The sequence below is a fragment of the Phocoena phocoena genome, chromosome 2, assembly GCF_963924675.1.
Source record: "Phocoena phocoena chromosome 2, mPhoPho1.1, whole genome shotgun sequence".
Classification (NCBI taxonomy): Eukaryota; Metazoa; Chordata; class Mammalia; order Artiodactyla; family Phocoenidae; genus Phocoena; species Phocoena phocoena.
The window spans coordinates 119,750,900-119,770,848 of NC_089220.1; the positions used below are offsets into that span (position 1 = coordinate 119,750,900).

Below are 19,949 nucleotides of genomic sequence, written 5' to 3' on the forward strand. Positions count from 1 at the left end.
TGGGAATTCTTTATTAGTGTAAACCCAAGGATCACTGATAATTAGCACAATTCAATAAAACAGAAGCAGCAGTTTAAACAAAGTAAAATACATATAAGGTTGTAAGTCTGGTTACCAGCCTAAAAAAGGACCCAGACAGGGTTATTTGTTGTTGTTAAGAAATCCCCTTGTGGGTTCCCCTGGTGGCGCAGTGGTTGAGAGTCCGCCTGCCAATGCAGGGGACACGGGTTCGTGCCCCGGTCCGGGAAGATCTCACATGCTGTGGAGCGGCTAGGCCCGTGAGCCATGGCCGCTGAGCCTGTGCGTCCGGAGCCTGTGCTCCGCCACGGGAGAGGCCACAACAGTGAGAGGCCCGCGTATGGCAAAAAAAAAAAAAAAAAAAAAACAAAAAGAAATCCCCTTGTGACCAGGGTACACAATGCAAAGCCACAGGTTTGCAATGTTACGCAAGGGCCAAGAAGGACATGAGTTGCCTTTGGTGTGGGACCAAAGGGTTCATGAAAATAGTGAGTGTCTGAAGATTAAAGAAAAATCATGCTAAGGATGGGGAATGGAGGAGGGATGGGGAAGTGCCTGAAGGTCGAAAGCTAGGGCCAGCCCCAGGGTGGCACGATTTTGTGACTCATCTCAGGCTGAGTCTGCAAGTGGTGGTGCTGAAGCACAGGGTGGTAATTTGGTGTTTGGGGGAAGGGGTAGCCACTGAAATATAAAGTTAGTAGCCAGCACCCCAGGGTCCTCCACTGCAGTCAAATTTTATATGGTCGGGCCTTTTAGCAGTATCAGTGGGAGTGTGGTCCACTTCCAGACAGAGACAGACATGCTGGGGAAGAGTGACCGCACACAATGGTCGGCTCCCATGTCTGACTCAGGGTCTGCAGGGGGGATCAAGGGTTGCGTTACACACGATGCTTGATGTATGTCCAATGAAAAGGAAGGATCACTCCTTCATTAAAAGCTCTCGCCAGGAATAGTCAATCATCTCAAGATAAAAATAACTGAACACACAGTGCTTTTGTGTCTTTGTACCCGATATATTACCCATATCTTATTAACAAAATCTACATCTCTCATTACATATTTCTCGGATCTGAAGTCTTTATTCATACTCAGTAATTCATGTAAAGCACAAATCAGTCTTTACTTTCCATATCACTAAGAAATATACCATATTCACTGTTTTTGATGTAAACTTTCCCAGGAAATTTCTCTTGTGCCCATTTAGTTTTATAAGAATATCATCTTGTGCTAGTCAACATTCTATTTTATTTTCATTATATTTTTCATAAACCAAGGAAATCATTGTTTTTCTTGAAAAAGTTATATGTTTTCTCGTATTAATTCTGTATCACGATATTTACAGTTAAAGAAAAACTGTTGTAACTGAAGCGTAAAATGGTTAACAATGGCAAATGATACAGTACAGTCCACTTAGAGTTTTCAAAAAATGTGTACCAGATAGACATTTAATAAATAAAACAAGCACTTGGATAAAGTCCTTTGAAAGCAGGCCCAGGGACATCACCTGCATCCTCTGTACAGACTTTGTTAAGAAAAGGCCAGGTCTAAAAATGTACTCTGTCAAGAAACAAGCAACAAATGCATACATAATGGGAGGTATTCTAATATAGGCTGACATGGAGTCCGTTAGGAGTGACTGAGGCAAAAGCATTTGTAGAAGCCTTAATCTAAATCCTTTACTCGGCGACAGATTTCTTCTGTGAAGTCTGAGCATTTTGCATTGCCTCCCAAATCTTTTGTTAAGCTCTGAGAAAAGGAAAAAGCAAAGATAAAAAATGTATCCACACATTAAACCAAAGCAAGGATGTTTTTATTTAAAGCTCTCAGTGAGATACCAGATGAGTGAGTTACCTGACTACTCTTTCATTTAGTTCCTCATTTCAAAGTGAGACCCACTCCACCGCCATCCACCTACCCCAGGACTTAGAAAAGCTAATTCGATAGTGCACACAGAAACACTCTGGAAGAACAAGATGCTCTCACTACAAAGGGAAGCAGGGAGGCTTTCCAAAAATTTTCCCTTTGTCCATACGATAGACCCTAAGGAAGCATTTGATTACGGACACTTAAATGACAGCAAATCTAAAACAAGAGGTTGCATAAATTCCTTGAGGATTTAAAAAATTTTTTTTTTAAAGACACATTTTGACCTATTTTTGGAGGCTAAGAAACAAATACTAAGGAAATATTTAAATCACTTAACTCTTAAATTCCCCTCTTTAAGAAAGAAATCCTCCCATATTCTCTGTTTTCTACCAGCTTATACTCTCTTTACTCCCAGACGGAACTCAATACATTTAATTCTCTTGTCCCATCGCATCCTAAACAATTTAAAGGGCCTACTGTGTAACTTAGGCATCTCTCTGCTGGGCTCTATGAATAGCTTCTCAAATACAGCGTCAGAATAAAAAATATATATAATCACATGCCCTTCAATATGACTATATCAGGCTGTTAAAAACAAGCTTGGGTTTCTTATATTTTGGCCGTAAGAATTTCAAATTATAGAATTTTTTAAAAAGAAGAAGCAAACCTTGAAGATATTATGCTAAGTGAAATAAGCCGGTCACAATGTTACAAACAGTGTATGATTCCACTTACATGAGGCACCTAGAGTAGTCAAATTCACAGAGACAGAAAGTAGATGGTGGTTGCCAGGGGCTGGGGGAATGGCAGAAACTAGGTAAATTACTGTTTAATTGGGACAGTTTCAGTTTAGGAAAATGAAGAAGTCTGGAGATGGATGGTGGTGAAGGTCGCACAATATGAAAAGTATTAATATTTAATACCAATAGACTGTGTGCCTCAAAAATTATTAAAATGGTCGATTTTATACTATGTATATTTTATCCTTTTTTAAAATGTTAGTTTTTTAAAAAAAGGAAGAGACCTCAGACTAGGGATCAGCCTTTCAGGCCCAGCCTTGTAAAGCCATGACCTCCTCTGTTCTCCTCCCACTTTCAGAATAATTGATCACAACCCTCCTATGAGTCACAACTGGTTATGGAAACAGTGAAGCTTGTTGGGTAAGAGCCAGACTGGGTGTGAACCCCAACTTTGCCAGTTAGGAGCTGTGAGACCTTGGACAAACTTAATCTCTCTGTGGCTCGGTTTCCTCATCCAAAAAATGGGCTTAATTACAGTATCTATGTCACATAGGAGTAGAGATTTGCTGAGATATATATAATGAATATAAAATCACGAAAGTATTCAATTAATATCAGCCATTATTACTTCTATAAAACTTCTACATTACTTTTATATCACAGATGCACATAGTATAACATATAGCTCCACTGTATTACAGACACATCTGCATCTGTACTACTGCTAGATTCCAAGCTCCTTGAGGCCTGAGACCATACCTTATTCCTCATTTTATTATATTCTCCATACCTTATCATGTACGCATAGATGTTTGCTGGGAAGAGGAAAAAGCTGCCAAGAAAAATTAATGGACTTGGCCAAGATCCCACAGGGGACAACCGGGTAACTGGGCCTGCACTGCTCTGACGCCCACACCACTGCTCTTTCCATTGCACCCTGGTGCCCCTACCACAGTGCTTCTCAGCCCTTCCCTGATGAAATACGTTAATCCTCTCTTCAGAAAATGCACACAAGTGTGCAGACTGCCCGAGTTCACTCAGGGAGCCCACATTAAGAATGCCTGTTCGACATCCAATCCTTTGGCCCTCTTGAGAAGAACCATCATCGGTCCTTCACGCACATAAAACCCAAGGAGGGGGTTTCCCTGGTGGCGCAGTGGTTGGGAGTCCGCCTGCCAATGCAGGGGACACGGGTTCGTGCCCCGGTCCGGGAAGATCTCACATGCTGTGGAGCGGCTAGGCCCGTGAGCCATGGCCGCTGAGCCTGCGTGTCCGGAGCCTGTGCTCCGCGATGGGAGAGGCCACAACAGTGAGAGGCCTGCATACCACAAAAAAAACAAACAAACAAAAAAACCCAAAGAGGAAATGCATTTTACCCAGCAGAAGTGTGGCAAGATTACCAATACCTTCCCATCCTTAATTGTAGCAAAACATGCTGTCTCAATCTTTGCAGCGTGGTCAAAAAGCCCCATGTGGCGCAGCATCATCACGGCACTGAGCAGGAGGGCCGTGGGGTTGGCCATGTCCTTGCCTGCGATGTCTGGGGCGGTCCCGTGAACCTGCCCGGGTAGCGGGGGAAAAGAGTGCAGTCAGGAGGGAGACAGGAGCAAACAGCCCTCTTCCAGGGAAGCTGGGCTCTTAATCAGCTCTCCTCACCGATGAAAAATAGCTGCTCAGACATATGTCTTAGAAATAAAACCTCAGAAAAATAAAGAGCTAAAGAAATTCATTTTTAAGTGCAAAAATATGGACTAACAATCTTATCCAGTCCAACTTTCAGTAAAATATTTTAACTGAGGAAGGATACATAATAAATACTAAGGATGAAAAAGAAATAAGAGGAAAACGAATGAAGAAACCAAGCTTCATTTTCTTCTGACAATTGGAAAAACTCAAGAGTTAAAATATATTTATGCAGATAAGCCCTCCTGGGTTCTCATGTCATTCTGACTTGAATTCTGCTTCAGGTGTCACCAGGGTCCTTACCGACTCGAAGATTGCAACTCCATTGGCTCCAATGTTGCCACTTGGTGTCACACCAAGACCTCCAATCAGTCCTGCACACAGGTCACTGGGGGCAGAAAAGCATTTCAAAGGATATTTTGAAAAATAAAATGTCTCACCTAGCACCCAGACTTTCAGCTTTAAATACCATTCTCCACTAAAAGGAACCTGGGCTACTTAGAGAAATGACTGATTCCAGAACTACAGTTAGGAAAATATAGGATGACCCTGAAGCACCTTATTGTGCCAGAAAGCAAATGATGGGCTGTGTCAAAAGGACACAGAGACAGTTCAAAGGGATTCCCACTGGCCAAGTCTGCACAACATATGCATCAATATAAAAGATGATAGTGATGGATATAACCACTAAATAAAATAGAAACCAGGAGTCCAAATTGATATAGGTAAATAAGTAAACAAATAAATAAGAGAGAAGGAAAAGCTTATCCTTACAGTAGAATGCCAACTGATACGTGTAGAAGGAATGATGGACTTACAAAAGCACCATTTGACCACCATCACGTTTATGTGTGTAGAGACAAAGAGAGAACAAAGAAGAAGGAGGAGGAGGATGAAGGGAGGGAAAAGGAGAGAAGAGAGAGAGAGAGAGAGGGAGTAATAAAGTAAGTCTGGTAAAATGTTAACATTTGGTGAATGTGGGTGCTGAGTACACAGGAATTCTTTGTACCATTCTTGCAACTTCTCTGTAAGTCTGAAATGATGCCAAAAGATACAAAACCTTTATAAAAATGAACACCCACCTACCTAGCTATACATGATAAAACACTGAAATCAATCAATCAACCAACCAATAAAATATCTGTAAAATGGGAAGCGGGAACTAATGGTCAGGGAGCAAGAGCCCAGAGCTGATTTGGCAAATGAATGAATAACCCATCCAGCATATCACCATTGATATCACCACCTGAATTGTCAGAATTCAACTCGCAGCTTGTAACAAATGCTGTATTTTATAATATTTGATTAAAATTTGTAAGCCACAATTTATTTTATGACATTTATAAATAAACTGTAGGCTAAAAGGTACAGCCAGACTCACCTAAGGATGTCTCCATACAAATTTGGCATAACAAGGACATCAAACTGGGACGGATCCTGGACCATCTACAAAAAATGCATTGGTGCGTTTAGCAATCAAAAACTGTGCACCACATGGACACACTATACACCACAAAAAGTGGCAGGTAAGTGTGAATATATACTTACATTCAAACATACTGTATCAAGGTACATCTCATTAAATTTAATATCTTTACAGTTTTCTGCAACTTCCCTGCATTTTTTCAGAAAAAGCCCATCTGACATTCGCCTGTATTTAATCAAATAAAAATTGTTGAAAGCAAAGACTTGCAGAGAGAAAAAGATCAAATCAGAGAAGTAAAGTAAGTTCAAGAAATTTAAGTTGCAGATATCTGATTTCAATTACAGTAAAATTATTTTTTTTGGCAATCAGTAAAATGCAAATTTCAATATTTTAGGATACTTCTGGAAGCACAAAAGGGTAAAAAATATAATATAGTTTGATCATAATAAAGAAGACTATATTTTTATAGTGTTATCCAGCAATATCTATTAGTAAGAAAACATTAAAATTGCCTTAAAAGGTTACCTTATTCAATTATTTAAATGGTTTTCCTATTTTACATACTCAACACTTTCCTTAGGTTAGGAAACCTGCTTCCTAATACACTGAGTTGGGCTTTAATACACTAGGGCTGAGAAGAATTCAAACTGCTAGAATAATACATCAGATAGTATTAGCACTACGAGAAATATTTTAAGCCCCTGAGCGGGGGGCCATCTCAGAAACATTCCTGCTATTCCCTCCTAACACAGAAACGATTGCCCTTTTGCAGACGTGGCTTTAGCTAACTGCCCACTGCACCTGGGGATCCAGACTCTCCGGCTTCCTTCCCCGATGGTTCTCAGGCCCTCCTTAAACTCCCGGGACCTGAATCCTTGCTCCCTCCAAACCTGCTCCAGTCATCCACCCAAAGAAGCACATTAAATAGGATACTCTGACACAAGAGAAATGCCTGACCCTCTGACTGGCTACAAGGCCATTTTCCAGAGCTGTCAGGAGTCAATGAGCAAGCTGGAGAGAGGAAAGGAAAGCCCTGTCACTGCTCCTCGCCCACAAAGCCAGACGGAGCGCCGCCCACAGGGACTCACATGATGTTGGCTTTGTGCACGGCCGTGACGTTGCTCCGGAGATTGTTCCGCGCATACTCAAAGGCAAACTCCGCGATGCGCTTGCTCGCCCCCTCAGTAATGAGCTTTATACTCTGCACAACTCCATCCACAATCTGAAACAGAGGAAGTCCTGCCTCACTGAAAGGGCATGGCAACAACCCAGTCCTGGACTGCTGGCAGTGTGCAGACAACACCATCTGTGGCAGGCTTGCATGGCACCAGCTGCCAAGGCAAGCATCATGCATATGGTATGTCAGTGAGGTTAATCATGTTCACTCCAGTCCTAGGAGCCAGGTATTATAAGCCTCACGGCACAGATGAGGAAAACCAAGGTGCAGAGATGGTTACGTATGAAGTTGAGGATTCAAACTTCAAACAGAGGACAAGTTCCCAAGCCCATACCCTGAAGCACCACAACCCCTCGCCCAGGCATCCATTTGAGTACTCTCAGCCAGAGACCCAGGACAAGACAAACACCCACAACTCCTCACAGAATGCAAGAGAACTGTCTTTGGGAAATATTTTCAACGGGGAATTTGAACAAAGGTCCCAAGTGCACAGAAAGCAACCCAACTAAGAATGAAAAAGTATCCAAATGAACATACCACATGCTCAATTCCACTGTATTCTCCTTCCGTGTTCTCTCGAATGGTGACAATATTTACATCACTGTAAGGGGTCTTATAGCCTTCGATTGAGACACATGGTCGGACATTTGCATAAAGGTCAAATGTTTTACGCAGCAATAAATTCATGGATGGGTGACCCGCGGCTATGGGGGTTTTTAAAGGGCCTGTAATAAAGAAGAATACCCAGATGACAAGAGGATACAGTCTGGTCTTTTCTTTTCCTTTATAAACACAAGTACATAGTGTTGACACTTGTCCCTCGGCATGGGGGTTTGGGGGGAGGGATTGATCCAGGACCCAGCAACCCAGCAGATACCAAAATCCATGGATGTTCAAGCCCCTTATTATAAAATGACATAGTATTTGCATATAACCTACACACATCCTCCTGTAAACTAAATCATCTCTAGACTACTTATGATACCTAATATAATATAAACACGATGTAAATAGTTGCCAGTGAAAAAATTCAAGTTTTGCTTTTTGGAACTTTGTGGATTTTTTTTTTTTTTTGCTGGTAACACCAGTTTTATTCGTTGGGGTGTCAACTATAGCCTGGCTGGGGGCAGGGCCAGCCCTCACAGGTGGTTGAGCTCCAGCAGGGTCTGGTTGAGGGCCTAGTGAATCTCCATGTTCTCCTCCTTGGCGCTGGCCAAGGTCTCTTCCAGGTCATCAATGGTTTTCTCCAACTTTGCCACCGACCTTTTGGCAAACTCTGCTCGGGTCTCAGCCTCCTTTAGCTTCTCCTCTAGCAGTTTGATCTCCTCTTCATATATATTTATCTTCTTTGGTGGAATACTCCTCCTCTGAGGCCATCAGGGACCTGAGGGCCTGGTCCCCAGTCCGAAGATCCTCCTCCCGGCTCTCAGCCACCTCAGCTGTCTCTTCTGAGTGCTCCAGCTCTCCTTCCAGGATCACTAGCTTCCTGGCCACCTCCTCATATCTGCGGTCTGAATCCTCAGCACTGTGCTTGGCCTCCTTCAGCTGCATCTCCATCTTTTCCTCATCCTTCATAGCTCGGCTTTCCATGACCTTCATTTCTCTCTCACTCTCATCAGCTGCCTCGTCAGCCTCCTCCGGCTCTTGCAGGGCTGTAGCCAGGCGCTCCTGCGCCTGGTCCACCTCCTCCTCTACCAGCTGAATGCAGCGGTTCAGAGAGGCCACATCTGCCCTGGCATTGGTGGCTCTCTTCTCAGCCTGCTCCAGTTTCTCCTGGGCATCCTTCACTGATTCAGAATACTTTTCCACCTCGTCCTCCGTCCCTTTTAGCTTCTTCTGGAGGGCCTGCTGCACCTCCTCCAGCTGCTTGCTGCGGTCCTCAGCTCAGTGCAGTCGGTGGCATTCTCCTTGTCCAGCTTTAGCATCTGCAACTTCTTGATGGCATCCATGGTTGTGGTGGGAGACCAGCTGGCCGGTGGGCAGTGCAGACCGGGCTAACTGGGCTGGCTACATGGACTGGTGGCACCGGTGGTGGGCAAGGAGGACCAACCGGGACTGGGATGTCCCAGCCCAGAATTTTTTTTTTTAATATTTTCCATACATGATTGCAAATCCACGGATGCACATGTAGATATGGAGGGCCAACTGTATTTGAAATTCCAATTTTTATTTTTTCCAGTATTCCATCAGAGATGTATTTAGGATCCTTTCTTTGGACATGAAGTAGCTTTGTGACACATCTAACATGCACGCTTCATGAATCAAGGGACACTTTTGCAACAAAGTAAGCGTCATTTTTTTTTTTTTTTGCGGTACGCAGGCCTCTCACTGCCGTGGCCTCTCCCGTTGCAGAGCACAGGCTCTGGACGCGTAGGCCCAGCGGCCACAGCTCATGGGCCCAGCCGCTCCGCGGCACACGGGATCCTCCCGGACCGGGGCACGAACCCGCGTCCCCCGCATTGGCAGGCGTACCCCCAACCACTGCGCCACCAGGGAAGCCTCTACAAGCATCATTTAAAAGGGCAGACAGGTGCTCTGTTTCTGAGTCTGATGTTCTCTTCATCGTAAATGAGTCCATCCATGGCTGGTCACTCTCAGGCAACATTCAGTGCCTACTCCCTGTGTCATCTACAGACCCACCTGGGCTACCTTGTAAAATATGTTCTGCCTCTAACTTTACCCTCTCCCTCAGATTCAGATGAAGGAAGAAATTTCCTCAATGAAGCTTTCTGGAATATCAACTGCACTGAGCATCTACTGACTGAGGACCAAGCACGGTATCAGGTCCTGGACATTAGCTAATCCTATGACACCACCTCCCTATGAGGTATCAACTCTATTGCTGTCATTTTTTTTTTTTTTTTTGACTGCACTGTGCTGGTCTTCGGGATCTTAGTTCCCTGATCAGGGATCGAGTCCGGGCCCTAGGCAGTGAAAGCGCTGAGTCCTAACCACTGGACTGCCAGGGAATTCCCTATTGCTGTCATTTAAAGGTAAAGAGGAAAAAAAGAGTAAGAAATTTGCCCAAGCCTCCCAGCCAGTAAGCAGCAGGGATGAGATTCATAGTGGATCTGTCTGGATTTAAAGCCTATGCTGAATTCCAATCTGTCACATGCTAATATTTTGAATCATGACCTTAAGCATGTATGAATTAAAATAAAAATGTAAAAATTATACAAAAGATAAATCTAGGTAAAGATAAATATAACACCTGTAGCAGAAATCAATAATAAGCATCATATTCACTTCAGTGCTACCTTTCAAGCCCATCTTGTTCTTATCCATGGACTCTTTGGCTTCTGGAGGGATCATCCACTTTCCTCCTGGTCCTTGAATGGCGGTGACATTCCGCTCCTCCCACTGAATAGGTGCCTAGATGCCACACCACAGAGCACAGTGAACTGGAAAGACCTACATGTGACTGACATTCACACTACATTTATAAACAAACTTCCTCACTTTGGATGCAACTGGTGAAAACACATACAATAAAGGCCCGGAAAGTTCCTGGCATGCAAGAAGAGATGTCATTCTCTAGCATGTCCAGATGGATTCTCCACATTACCCTTGTCCAGTCATCACTCCTAGCTGCCACTTGCCTACCTCTTTTTTTCACAATCACTGTTAACGTGGCTATAATTATCGTAAGGAGCAGAGAAACATGATTCACAGAAATATCACATAGTACTGATACATAGATGAATCTTGAAAATATTATGCTAAGAGCCAATCACAAAAACCATGTAATTTTTTTTGAAGTTCTGAATTTTATTTATTTTTTATATAGCAGGTTCTTATTAGTTATCTATTTTATACATATTAGTATATATATGTCAATCCCAATCTCCCAATTCATCACACAAAAACCATGTAATTTTAAGACTCTACTTATATGAAATGTCCAGAATAGGCAAATCTACAGAGAGAGAAAGTAGATTAGTGGTCGCCTAGGGCTGGTGATGGGAGGGGGCAGGGTGGGAGAGATAAGGCTGATGGGGAGTGACTGCTGATGAGTATGGGGTTTCTTTCTGGGTGACGAAAATGTTCTAAAATTAGACTACGGCGATGGTTGCACAACCCCATGAATGAACTGTATACTTTACATGATGAATTGAACAATATATGGATTAAATCTCAAAAAAGCTGTTAAGAAAAAAAAAAAAAAGACATATTATATAACCTATGAAAGAAGTTTTAAGGAATAAACCAGCATTATCCTTTCTCTTCACCCACACCCTTCAATGTGTACACACACATCTGACAGCCAAGTGGGCACGCACTAGGAATAGGAACACAGAGCAAGACTTGTGCTCCTTGTTCACATGGAGCTTACAGCTGAGAGCCATCCTATTTCAGTTCCCTTGGGGAATGCTATTGTATAAGCATCATTTCCTCTGTAGGAGTTTTAATTAAAAACTCATATAGAAAAACAATGTATGTTTAGTATAAATAAATTGAATTCCTTGACGTATAGCTGTTGGTATCATAACAACCCTGATTTAATCTTACACATTATTTCGCCTAGCAGCTATAAATAGCAAGAATAAAGCATCAGGTCAAACAAAGTCCAAGTTTCCTAAGTTCTCTAGATTTTTAAATATCTACCTGCATTGAAGGCTAGGCTGTTGGATAATAATACCTCATACTTGATATTTCCACACCAGGAAAAAAAAAAAAAGAATCTTTCAAAATGCCCTATATAGTTTTCTGAAATATCAATTCTATTCTCTTTTTTTTGGCAGGAAGGAAAAATGAGGTAGACAGGTGACTTGGAGGGGCTTAGAGACTTTAGACACAGGCAGTGTTCAGAAGTCCACAAAAATTACAGTACTACCTGGATTACTTTATATATAACTGATGCCAACGCAATAGCTTAAACTATTGACAATGACGGCAGCAAACAACACTCTTAAAGTCAGAATCTGTGAAATTTAACAGACCTCACCAACTTCATACACACGTGAACAATTCATCCTAAGAGTTCACGGTCTCCAACTGGCTAAGAAAACTTTTCTACAAATTATTATCAAAAGTATTTTTTAAGACCACTTACTTTGGCAGCATCAAAAATCTTCATAACTGCGGCTGAAATTTCTGGGCCAATTCCATCTCCTGGAATTAAAGTTACCGTCTTAACCTGAATATAAGAAATCATCAAAGAAGACAGTCAGAATTGATTTTTGAAGGTTTAAAAAGGAACATCATTGACAAATAAATCCAGTTTATGGGTTTTCTTAACTCATAAGAAATGCCTTTAAGAAAACAGACCTACCTTCCAACGGCTTATCAAAGTGGAGTCAAGAATCAAGAGACTCCACAACTCTACTCCCTATAGCTGAGCCCAGAGGTTTTAAAAAGAACTAAAGTGATGCTCTCCAGATAAAACAAAAATAAATTACCTGGTAAACTTCCCAATTGATGTTTCGTTTCAGACAAACTACAAAGAGACCAATTAATTCAAGTCTGTAAAACCAAGGAGAGCAAGACATTTCAACAATGTTCTCTCAGTAAAATTTAGAGGGCTTCCCAGGAAGGCAAGGGCTTTCCTCTCCACCGGGAGCCTAGAAAGTTCGGTTTCTCATGCAACTTGTTCAGTCTTACAAAACACTCTCAGACACTTCCAGAGTACCACTGAGGCCTGTTTTGGCACTCGGAAAATCAGACTTCACATCAAGAGAGGGTCTCCATTTTCCTGATTTCCTTTATAAAGTTGGCTCCTAATGACAAAAGTAATCCAAATGAGCTCAGCAAAGTTTACTTGGAACCAACAATAGGGTACGTGATCATACCTGCAATGTCTGAATTACACTTAGAATGCCAAGTGTATTTGTAATGTAACAGCAACGATTTAGTTCAAAGGCTTCAAAAAAATACAGCCAGCATTTCAAACACAGGAAAAAAATGTGTAAAGGGAAGTGATGAGAGGATTTAAACGAGGATTACCATTTGGAAACTATATATGTCATTATTTGGGTATTTCCCCTACCTAGAAGTTTGGTTCAGACAACGGTCCCTGGCCTTTTTCAGTGCCAGCTGCCTGTGCTACATTTTTTAAAAATCACTGATTTACATTTCCCTGGTCTTTTACCTTTCAGTGATGCTCCCAAAGCAGGTGGACTAATTATTTCTGAATTTTTCTGTACAACTGAAGAAATCTTTTTTAAAAATTAGTTTCTTTTATTTCTTTCAAATATAACCCCCTCCCCACCAGGCCAATATATATTTTTTAATGGACAGCCTGGAAATTAAATAATAGCAGAGAGCAATGATCATCTCATCAGCTTTCAGAATGCGTTTGAAATGCTAGCTAGCTAAATGCTAGCTTAGCTAAAGCGCAAGCCTCATTCTGCATCTTTTGCAGCAAAAGCAGAGCCGAAAGAACCCCTTTGGCTTCTTCTTCCTGTTCTCCCAACATGTAATAACAAACGTCATCAGGCCACCAGAAAAAACTACTTTACTTCCACAGTTCAGAAAGTAAACGAAAAAAGATATACTATGGTCTTATAAATCCCTCACAGGGTAAGATGTTATACGGGAGTATAGGAATTATGAAATCCAAATCAGATTCTGTAAGAAGGAGGCAAAATAAAAACATACCGGAAGTCACTGACCCACAGTCCTAGAATGCTCTAAAAATGTGGTATCAGCTTTTAAAGCACAGAACTCTAACGCTGGGAATTCCAAAAGCAGCAGGTTTAATGAGAAATAGATGATCCGCTAACACAAGAGCCGATGAAGACTACGTAAGCAAAGTATTGATACATATAAGCCTACAGGGCTTATAGATGTTTGAGGTATTCCTGATTGGCAATCAAGCTACTGTTTTCAGGGAAGCTCACAAAATAAAAATGCAAAGCAGGTTTTGAAGCTTCTCAACAATTTTGTCTCAACCGGTACTAGTTTGGAAAAAAACTGTCTTATCCAAATGAGATTGTGAAATAAAGTAACAGGCTCAAGGGTAGTTGCTATCTTTAGATAATATCTGTTATTTTATAATCTATTTTATAACTATTTTAAACAAGCCTCCTTCAAGATATTAATGTGATAGGCTTACAGCACCAGCTATAATACTATTTTTTTTTTTTTTTTTTTTGCGGTATGCAGGCCTCTCACTGCTGCGGCCTCTCCCGTTGCGGAACACAGGCTCCAGACGCGCAGGCTCAGCGGCCATGGCTCACGGGCCCAGCCGCTCCGCGGCACGTGGGATCCTCCCGGACCGGGGCACGAACCCGCATCCCCTGCATCGGCAGGCGGACTCTCAACCACTGCGCCACCAGGGAAGCCCAATACTATTTTTTTTAATGTGCAAGTGACCTAATAGATTTATGCATGTTCACCAATAATTTAAATATACAGTATGAGTATGGCCAATTTTCCCTAATTTTAAATAAGTGAAGATTAAATGCTACATAACGTGTCTAAGCATCTTTCTTGAGAAACTTCTAAAAGGAAAAAATAAAAGACGTAATTATACTCACACCACCAGCAAAACCTCTGGTCACCTGTTTTTGGTTGTGGAATGCCCCCAGCAGCCGATAGACCTACATTTAATATCAACAAAGAAATGTTACATACAGAATTAAACCACATATAGTTAAAAGGTAGAGATGGAACCATCTCTGACAGCTGATAATGCTGCAACTTTGCACAGATATATTCAGGAATTTCCGAGGATTATTTTTCTCACGTATTAGCTCAATGTAGCAAGCTCTTTTGGATTTGAAAACTGAAATATTCAGTTTACCTTTGCTTTGAGAATGTAAGTACGATATATGTACTTTTAAAGTCAATTTTATGAAAAGTTGTCAAAAGACATTGAAGCTAGAATGAAACTCTACTTTCTTTGCTCAAACACTGGATTTTTCTCAGATGATCTGGATGGTTTAATGTCAACATTCTTGACCACTGGGTCAATCTGGGGGTAACACACACTCTAAGAAAACTATCACTAATTTTAAGAGCCAGCAGGGTTCTTATAAATCCCAGAGCCCAACTCACTCATTATACAGTGGAGACAGTGGGTCCAAAGAGTAGGGATTTGCCTAAGGTCACAGAGTGACCACAAAGAGACCACAATCTGGGTCTCCTGACTCTTAGTTCAGGGCTCCTCCAATTATACATTATGCCTATTCTTCTCCCATGAATATTAAGAAATTACACTGTATAATAAAAATCTAACAAAGTTTATCTAATACTATTTTGATAACTGTGTCATACAGAGTGAATATTTTAAATAAATTATCTACTTCTTCTGGTAATATAAGTGACATGGTCATTTATTGTTAATTGCTGGGAGAGGGGAAAGATACAAAAAAAGAAAAGAAATGTGACCTACTAATCCCACTACCCCAAGATGTTACCACCGGTACATTTTTTTTCCACTTAACACTATGACACACCAGAAATATAAATTTTGAAAGGTTATTTTGAACTTTAATAATTCAGTCCTTGAAAACTGGTACAAAGTCATATTACATTATAATAAACAGAATATAATCAAAGAAATTGGGTACAAAAACCAAAGGTATTAAAATTCATTAAAAGTTTTAGTGACTTCCCTGGTGGTGCAGTGGATAAGAATCCACCTGCCAATGCAGGGGCACAGGTTCGATCCCTGGTCCGGAAAGATCCCACATGCTGCAGAGCAACTAAGCCCATGCACCACAACTACTGAGCCTGCGCTCTAGAGCCTGCGTGCCACAACTACTGAAGCCCGCACGCCTAGAGCCCATGCTCCTCAACAAGAAGCCCACCGTAATGAGAAGCCCACGCACTGCAAGTAAGAGTAGCCCCCACTCGCCACAACTAGAGAAAGCCCACACGCAGCAATGAAGACCCAACACAACCAAAAATAAATAAAATTATTTAATAAATAATAATTCATTAAAAATTTTAAATGTTAACTTTTATTCATGCTAGATACATGAGCAAAGATACATCTGTTATATCCTTAGTCTTCCTTTTGGGGGACAGTTCTTGTAAGTCCGGAACCTTTGCTGTAATAACAGCATCCACTAAAGAGACACCAACCAAGAGCCAAGGAGCTGTGAACGAATTGTATCCTCTAACCTGGCATCTACAGTTATCTCTCCGGACTCACAATAAAAGACAGGGTGAGACCCAAAAGAATATGCTATGCCAAAACCACTGGCCAAAAACTTAATCCTAGGACATGATTCATCCACCAGCAAATGGGCTATTGGGAGACCATTTAAAGGCTACGTTATAAAATTTGCATGAGTCCTTCTCCCCACCCCCCAGAAAGAGAGAAAAAACATTCACTCAAAACAGGCCCATGGGCTTCCCTGGTGGCACAGTGATTGAGAGTCCGCCTGCCGCTGCAGGGGACACGGGTTTGTGCCCTGGTCCAGGAAGATCCCACATGCTGCGGAGCGGCTGGGCCCATGAGCTATGGCCACTGGGCCTGCGCCTCCGGAGCCTGTGCTCCGCAACGGGAGAGGCCACAACAGCGAGAGGCCCACGTATCGCAAAAAAAAAAAAAAAAAAAAAAAAAAAAACAGGCCCATGTCAGGACTTCCCTGGTGGTCCAGTAAGACTCTGCGCTCCCAACGCAAGGGGCCTGGGTTCGATCCCTGGTCAGGAACTAGATAATGCATGCATGCCACAACTAAGAGTCTGCATGCCACAACTAAGAAGTCCGCGTGCCCCAACGAAGATCCCGTGTGCTGCAACTAAGACCTGGTGCAGCCAAAATAAATTAATTAATTAAAAAAAAAAAACAGGCCCATGTCGAGATTGGGACTGACATATATACACTACTATATATAAAACAGATAACTAATAAGAACCTGCTGTATAGCACAGGGAACCCTACTCAATACTCTGTAATGGCCTACATGGGAAAAGAATCTACAACAAAAAGGGGGGGTTATATGTATATGTATAACTGATTCACTTTGCTGTACACCTGAAACTAACACAACACTGTAAATCAACTACATTCCAATAAAAATTAAAAAAAAAAAAAACGGCCCATGTCTTTGTGATAAAAGACCCAACCCAAATAACTGATTTAAAATGTAAATCCACTAGGCAAAGATTTTCATGTTGTGTTCACTGTTCTATCTCTAGTACCTAGAACAGTGCCTAGCTCACAGTAGGTACTCAGAATACTTTTGGAAAAACTGAGTCCAGCCTTAAGCATCTCTCTATTTGATGAGTTCCCACTCCAGCAAATAGCTTTAATACTTGCAATGATTTTCTCTAACAACCAGTCTTCTTCACCTTTGTCATCTCTCCTTCGTGATCTTAGAATAAGGTAGTATTGCATCTAAATCATTAGAATGACCCGGAACTTTTAAGACAAGATTTTTTAAAGCACAGGCTGACTTCTACTTTATAGTATACTTGTACATATACTACATCATTTTATTTTAATAAAACCTGGAGAGATTGTATTAGTAGCCCTTTTCCGATAAGGAGACTAAGACCAGGCTCACAGAATATGGACTGAACTTCTGACTTCCTGGGCCATCTTCATCCATAGCACCTCATTTCCTTTTTTACCTTCATCCTCCAACTTAAAAACATATAAATACAGTGTAGAATGTATGGCAGGTACTCACTCAATAAAAGCTTCCTGATGGGGGAACTGCCTCATTATAATTATAGTATTTTAGAGCCAGAAAGGTCTTTAGAAACTCACTATTTTTTCTAAATAAAGCTTTTTTAGAAAAAAATAATTTAAGCTGCAGATCTCTTTTTTTCAAATAAAACCTTAAATGGAACGCTAATAGAGGACTTGTTCTGATTGAAACTCACATCCAGCTCAGCTTTCTCATAATTCTGGGACATCAGCTTCCGAGACACTGTATATTCCAGTCCCTAAAGGAAGAAACTGGCCCACAGAGGTCAAATGACTGCCAAAGGTCACAAGGGGAGTCCATTCCATGTCAGAGGAGAACCTCATCCTCTGACACTTTCTGAATTCCTACTATGTGGCTTTTTTCTTGCAGACCACGCTAAGGGCAAAACAAATTTACTAGCTCTTTTATTTAGTCCCTCATTCTGAAGCTTAATGTACCTACCAAAGATGATTGGATATTAAATGTAAGCTCAGTGATTAAACGATTGACTTCTGTTTAGACAATGACACAGAAGTTGCTTTACCTTCAGGAGCCAATGTGAAATAAATTACCATCATACACAAATCCAGGTCTGAAGAGGGTAAGAAAGCAGAACCCAGTTACTAAATAAAACCTAGCTACTGATGCCCAATTGTCTGCTTGAAGACTGTAAGATAAGTATATTGACAGCTAGGAAAGCTTCAGGTTTTTGTGTTCCTTCTGCATGTATCAGGTGCTCTCACATTATTTTTTTCAGTCCTCAAACAACTCTGTGAAGCAAGTACAAATATTTTACAGATGGCTTATTAAGGCTCAGAGATGTTAAGTAATTTGCTCAGGGTCACGCAGCCAATCAATGGTACTAACAATACTCAAACCTAAGATTCCTAAACTCCAGTGTAGACTTTTTTTCACTAAATAACAGTGCATGCAGACCTCGCTTTAAACTTAAAACAAAGGAGAAATGCAGTATCAAATTTTTTAGAAAAAAATTAAATTGCTTATGGTAGGTTTCTAGGGGATCATTCTTAAGAGCAACAGGAGACCTGAGGGCCCATTTTTCCCTCTGCCTATAATTCGTTGTGTGACCTTGGCCACAGAGTAGGCAGAATGGGACTTAGAACTGGGAATCCCGAGACATCTGGGTTCCTCTTCCAGTTCTGACACGGACTTTCTGTGTGATCTTGAGCAATTACGTTTTCAGGCACAGTTAGTTCCACTGAGGAACCAAAGAATTGCAGAGATGGTCGGAAACCCTATCCAGCTGAGGCAGGCATCTGAGCTGTCAAGGTGAGAACGCAGGATATTCACAAATAAAAGGTGAAAGAAAGGTGTTGCTGGTCTCCCTCTCTCAGTCTCCCAGTGTTCAGATAGCAATTCCAAGGTGCAAGGTACCCTGTGTCCTTTGAAGGGGAAATAGCTATACGATCAGATTGGTAAGAGCTCTAAGGGAGAAAAAGTCTGGCAGGAAAATGACTTCGGGATTCCCTCACCTGGGAGGTTACCCGGCCCAGGCCGGAGCAGACACCTGGGGGAGGCCTGGGCCGTGCTGGAGTGGACTCTCCGCGCGATCAGCAGGCTGCAAGGCCGCAGCCTCGGAAACCGCCGGAATGGCGGAGCCGGGGCGGCGGCTCCGGTGACCTTCCCGGGCTCCGCGCGCGGCCTGGGCTCCGGACGGGGCAGATGCCGGAGGTGGAACCGGGATGCTGTCCGGGGCAGGAACTGCGCCCCCTGCCTTGACCTTGATACCGTCCCCGCCCCAGACGCTACCTTCCGAGAGCGAGGCTGCCTACACATCGCACGCGGGCCACGGAGCGAGGCGCACAGGCGGCCAGGACAGGCTTCCTAACTGTCCCCAGCCGGCCGCGCGCCGCCGCCTCCCCATCGGGGTCCGCGCGCCTGCCCCCGCCCAGCACGCGGCCCGCCCGCCAGTCACAAGCCGGTCTGCCAGGCGCTCACCTTGGATATCCACGCGGGCCCGGCCATCGTTTCCACTCTCACCACGGCGACAGCGGCGGCAATACTGCGCAGCCGCGCAGCCCGGCAGCCCGCGCCGGGAGCCCGCCCCTGGAAGCCCCGCTCCCTGGAAGCCCCGCCCCCACGGACCCGCCTAGGAGATTCTCCGAGCACGCTCCTGGTCCCGGTCCTGGACAACCCGGCTCCGCTGGCCAATCGCCGGGCTAGTCTCGCGGCGACGTGCGGAGCAGCGACCCGGAAGCTGCAGTCAGTGATCTCCGGTAAGAGTCCTTCCTCTCCTCATTCATTCATAGATTCACTGTTCAGATGGGATGTTTGTTCCGCGCCTGCTAGATGCCAGTCACCCTTCTAGATTTGGGGGATTTAGTTTCTCTTACGGAGTTTACAGCCTCAGAGAGGGAGAAAGATCATTTACTCGTTACACAAATTTTTATTTTTTAACAGCTTTATTGAGGTGTAACTTATATACCTTAAAA

General features: G+C 42.7%; 1 protein-coding gene and 1 pseudogene across 2 annotated transcripts; both read right to left on the reverse strand.

The window, feature by feature from the left end:
- Nucleotides 1-1,010: 1,010 nt before the first annotated feature.
- IDH3A (isocitrate dehydrogenase (NAD(+)) 3 catalytic subunit alpha) lies at nt 1,011-19,517 on the reverse strand. 2 transcript variants are annotated; one of them, XM_065872689.1, is made up of 12 exons: nt 19,456-19,517; nt 14,389-14,451; nt 13,234-13,310; nt 11,964-12,047; nt 10,168-10,282; nt 7,448-7,635; nt 6,822-6,955; nt 5,856-5,958; nt 5,689-5,753; nt 4,611-4,695; nt 4,031-4,183; nt 1,250-1,764 (listed from the first exon to the last, which is right to left on the reverse strand). In XM_065872689.1, exons 4-12 carry the CDS (start codon nt 11,985-11,987, stop codon nt 1,681-1,683), a joined length of 951 nt encoding a protein of 316 aa, XP_065728761.1. In that variant the 5' UTR covers nt 11,988-12,047; nt 13,234-13,310; nt 14,389-14,451; nt 19,456-19,517; the 3' UTR covers nt 1,250-1,680. The 2 variants fall into 2 exon arrangements, with proteins under 2 accessions (XP_065728760.1, XP_065728761.1); XM_065872688.1 differs by lacking the exon at nt 13,234-13,310 and having other exon boundaries at nt 1,011-1,764; nt 19,456-19,513.
- Nucleotides 8,050-8,859, reverse strand: LOC136119035 (tropomyosin beta chain pseudogene; annotated as a pseudogene).
- Nucleotides 19,518-19,949: the final 432 nt, after the last annotated feature.

What these genes read in the sequence shown, in the direction of transcription:
- IDH3A (XM_065872688.1), bottom strand. Translation starts at nt 19,482, where the DNA reads ATGGCCGGGCCCGCGTGGATATCCAAG. An exon ending in GTGCACAAAGCCAACATCAT is followed by an intron (nt 5,959 to 6,821) that starts GTGAGTCCCTGT and finishes GATTAAATACAG; the next exon opens with GCGAATGTCAGATGGGCTTT. An exon ending in GAGTTGCAATCTTCGAGTCG is followed by an intron (nt 4,184 to 4,610) that starts GTAAGGACCCTG and finishes CTACCCGGGCAG; the next exon opens with GTTCACGGGACCGCCCCAGA.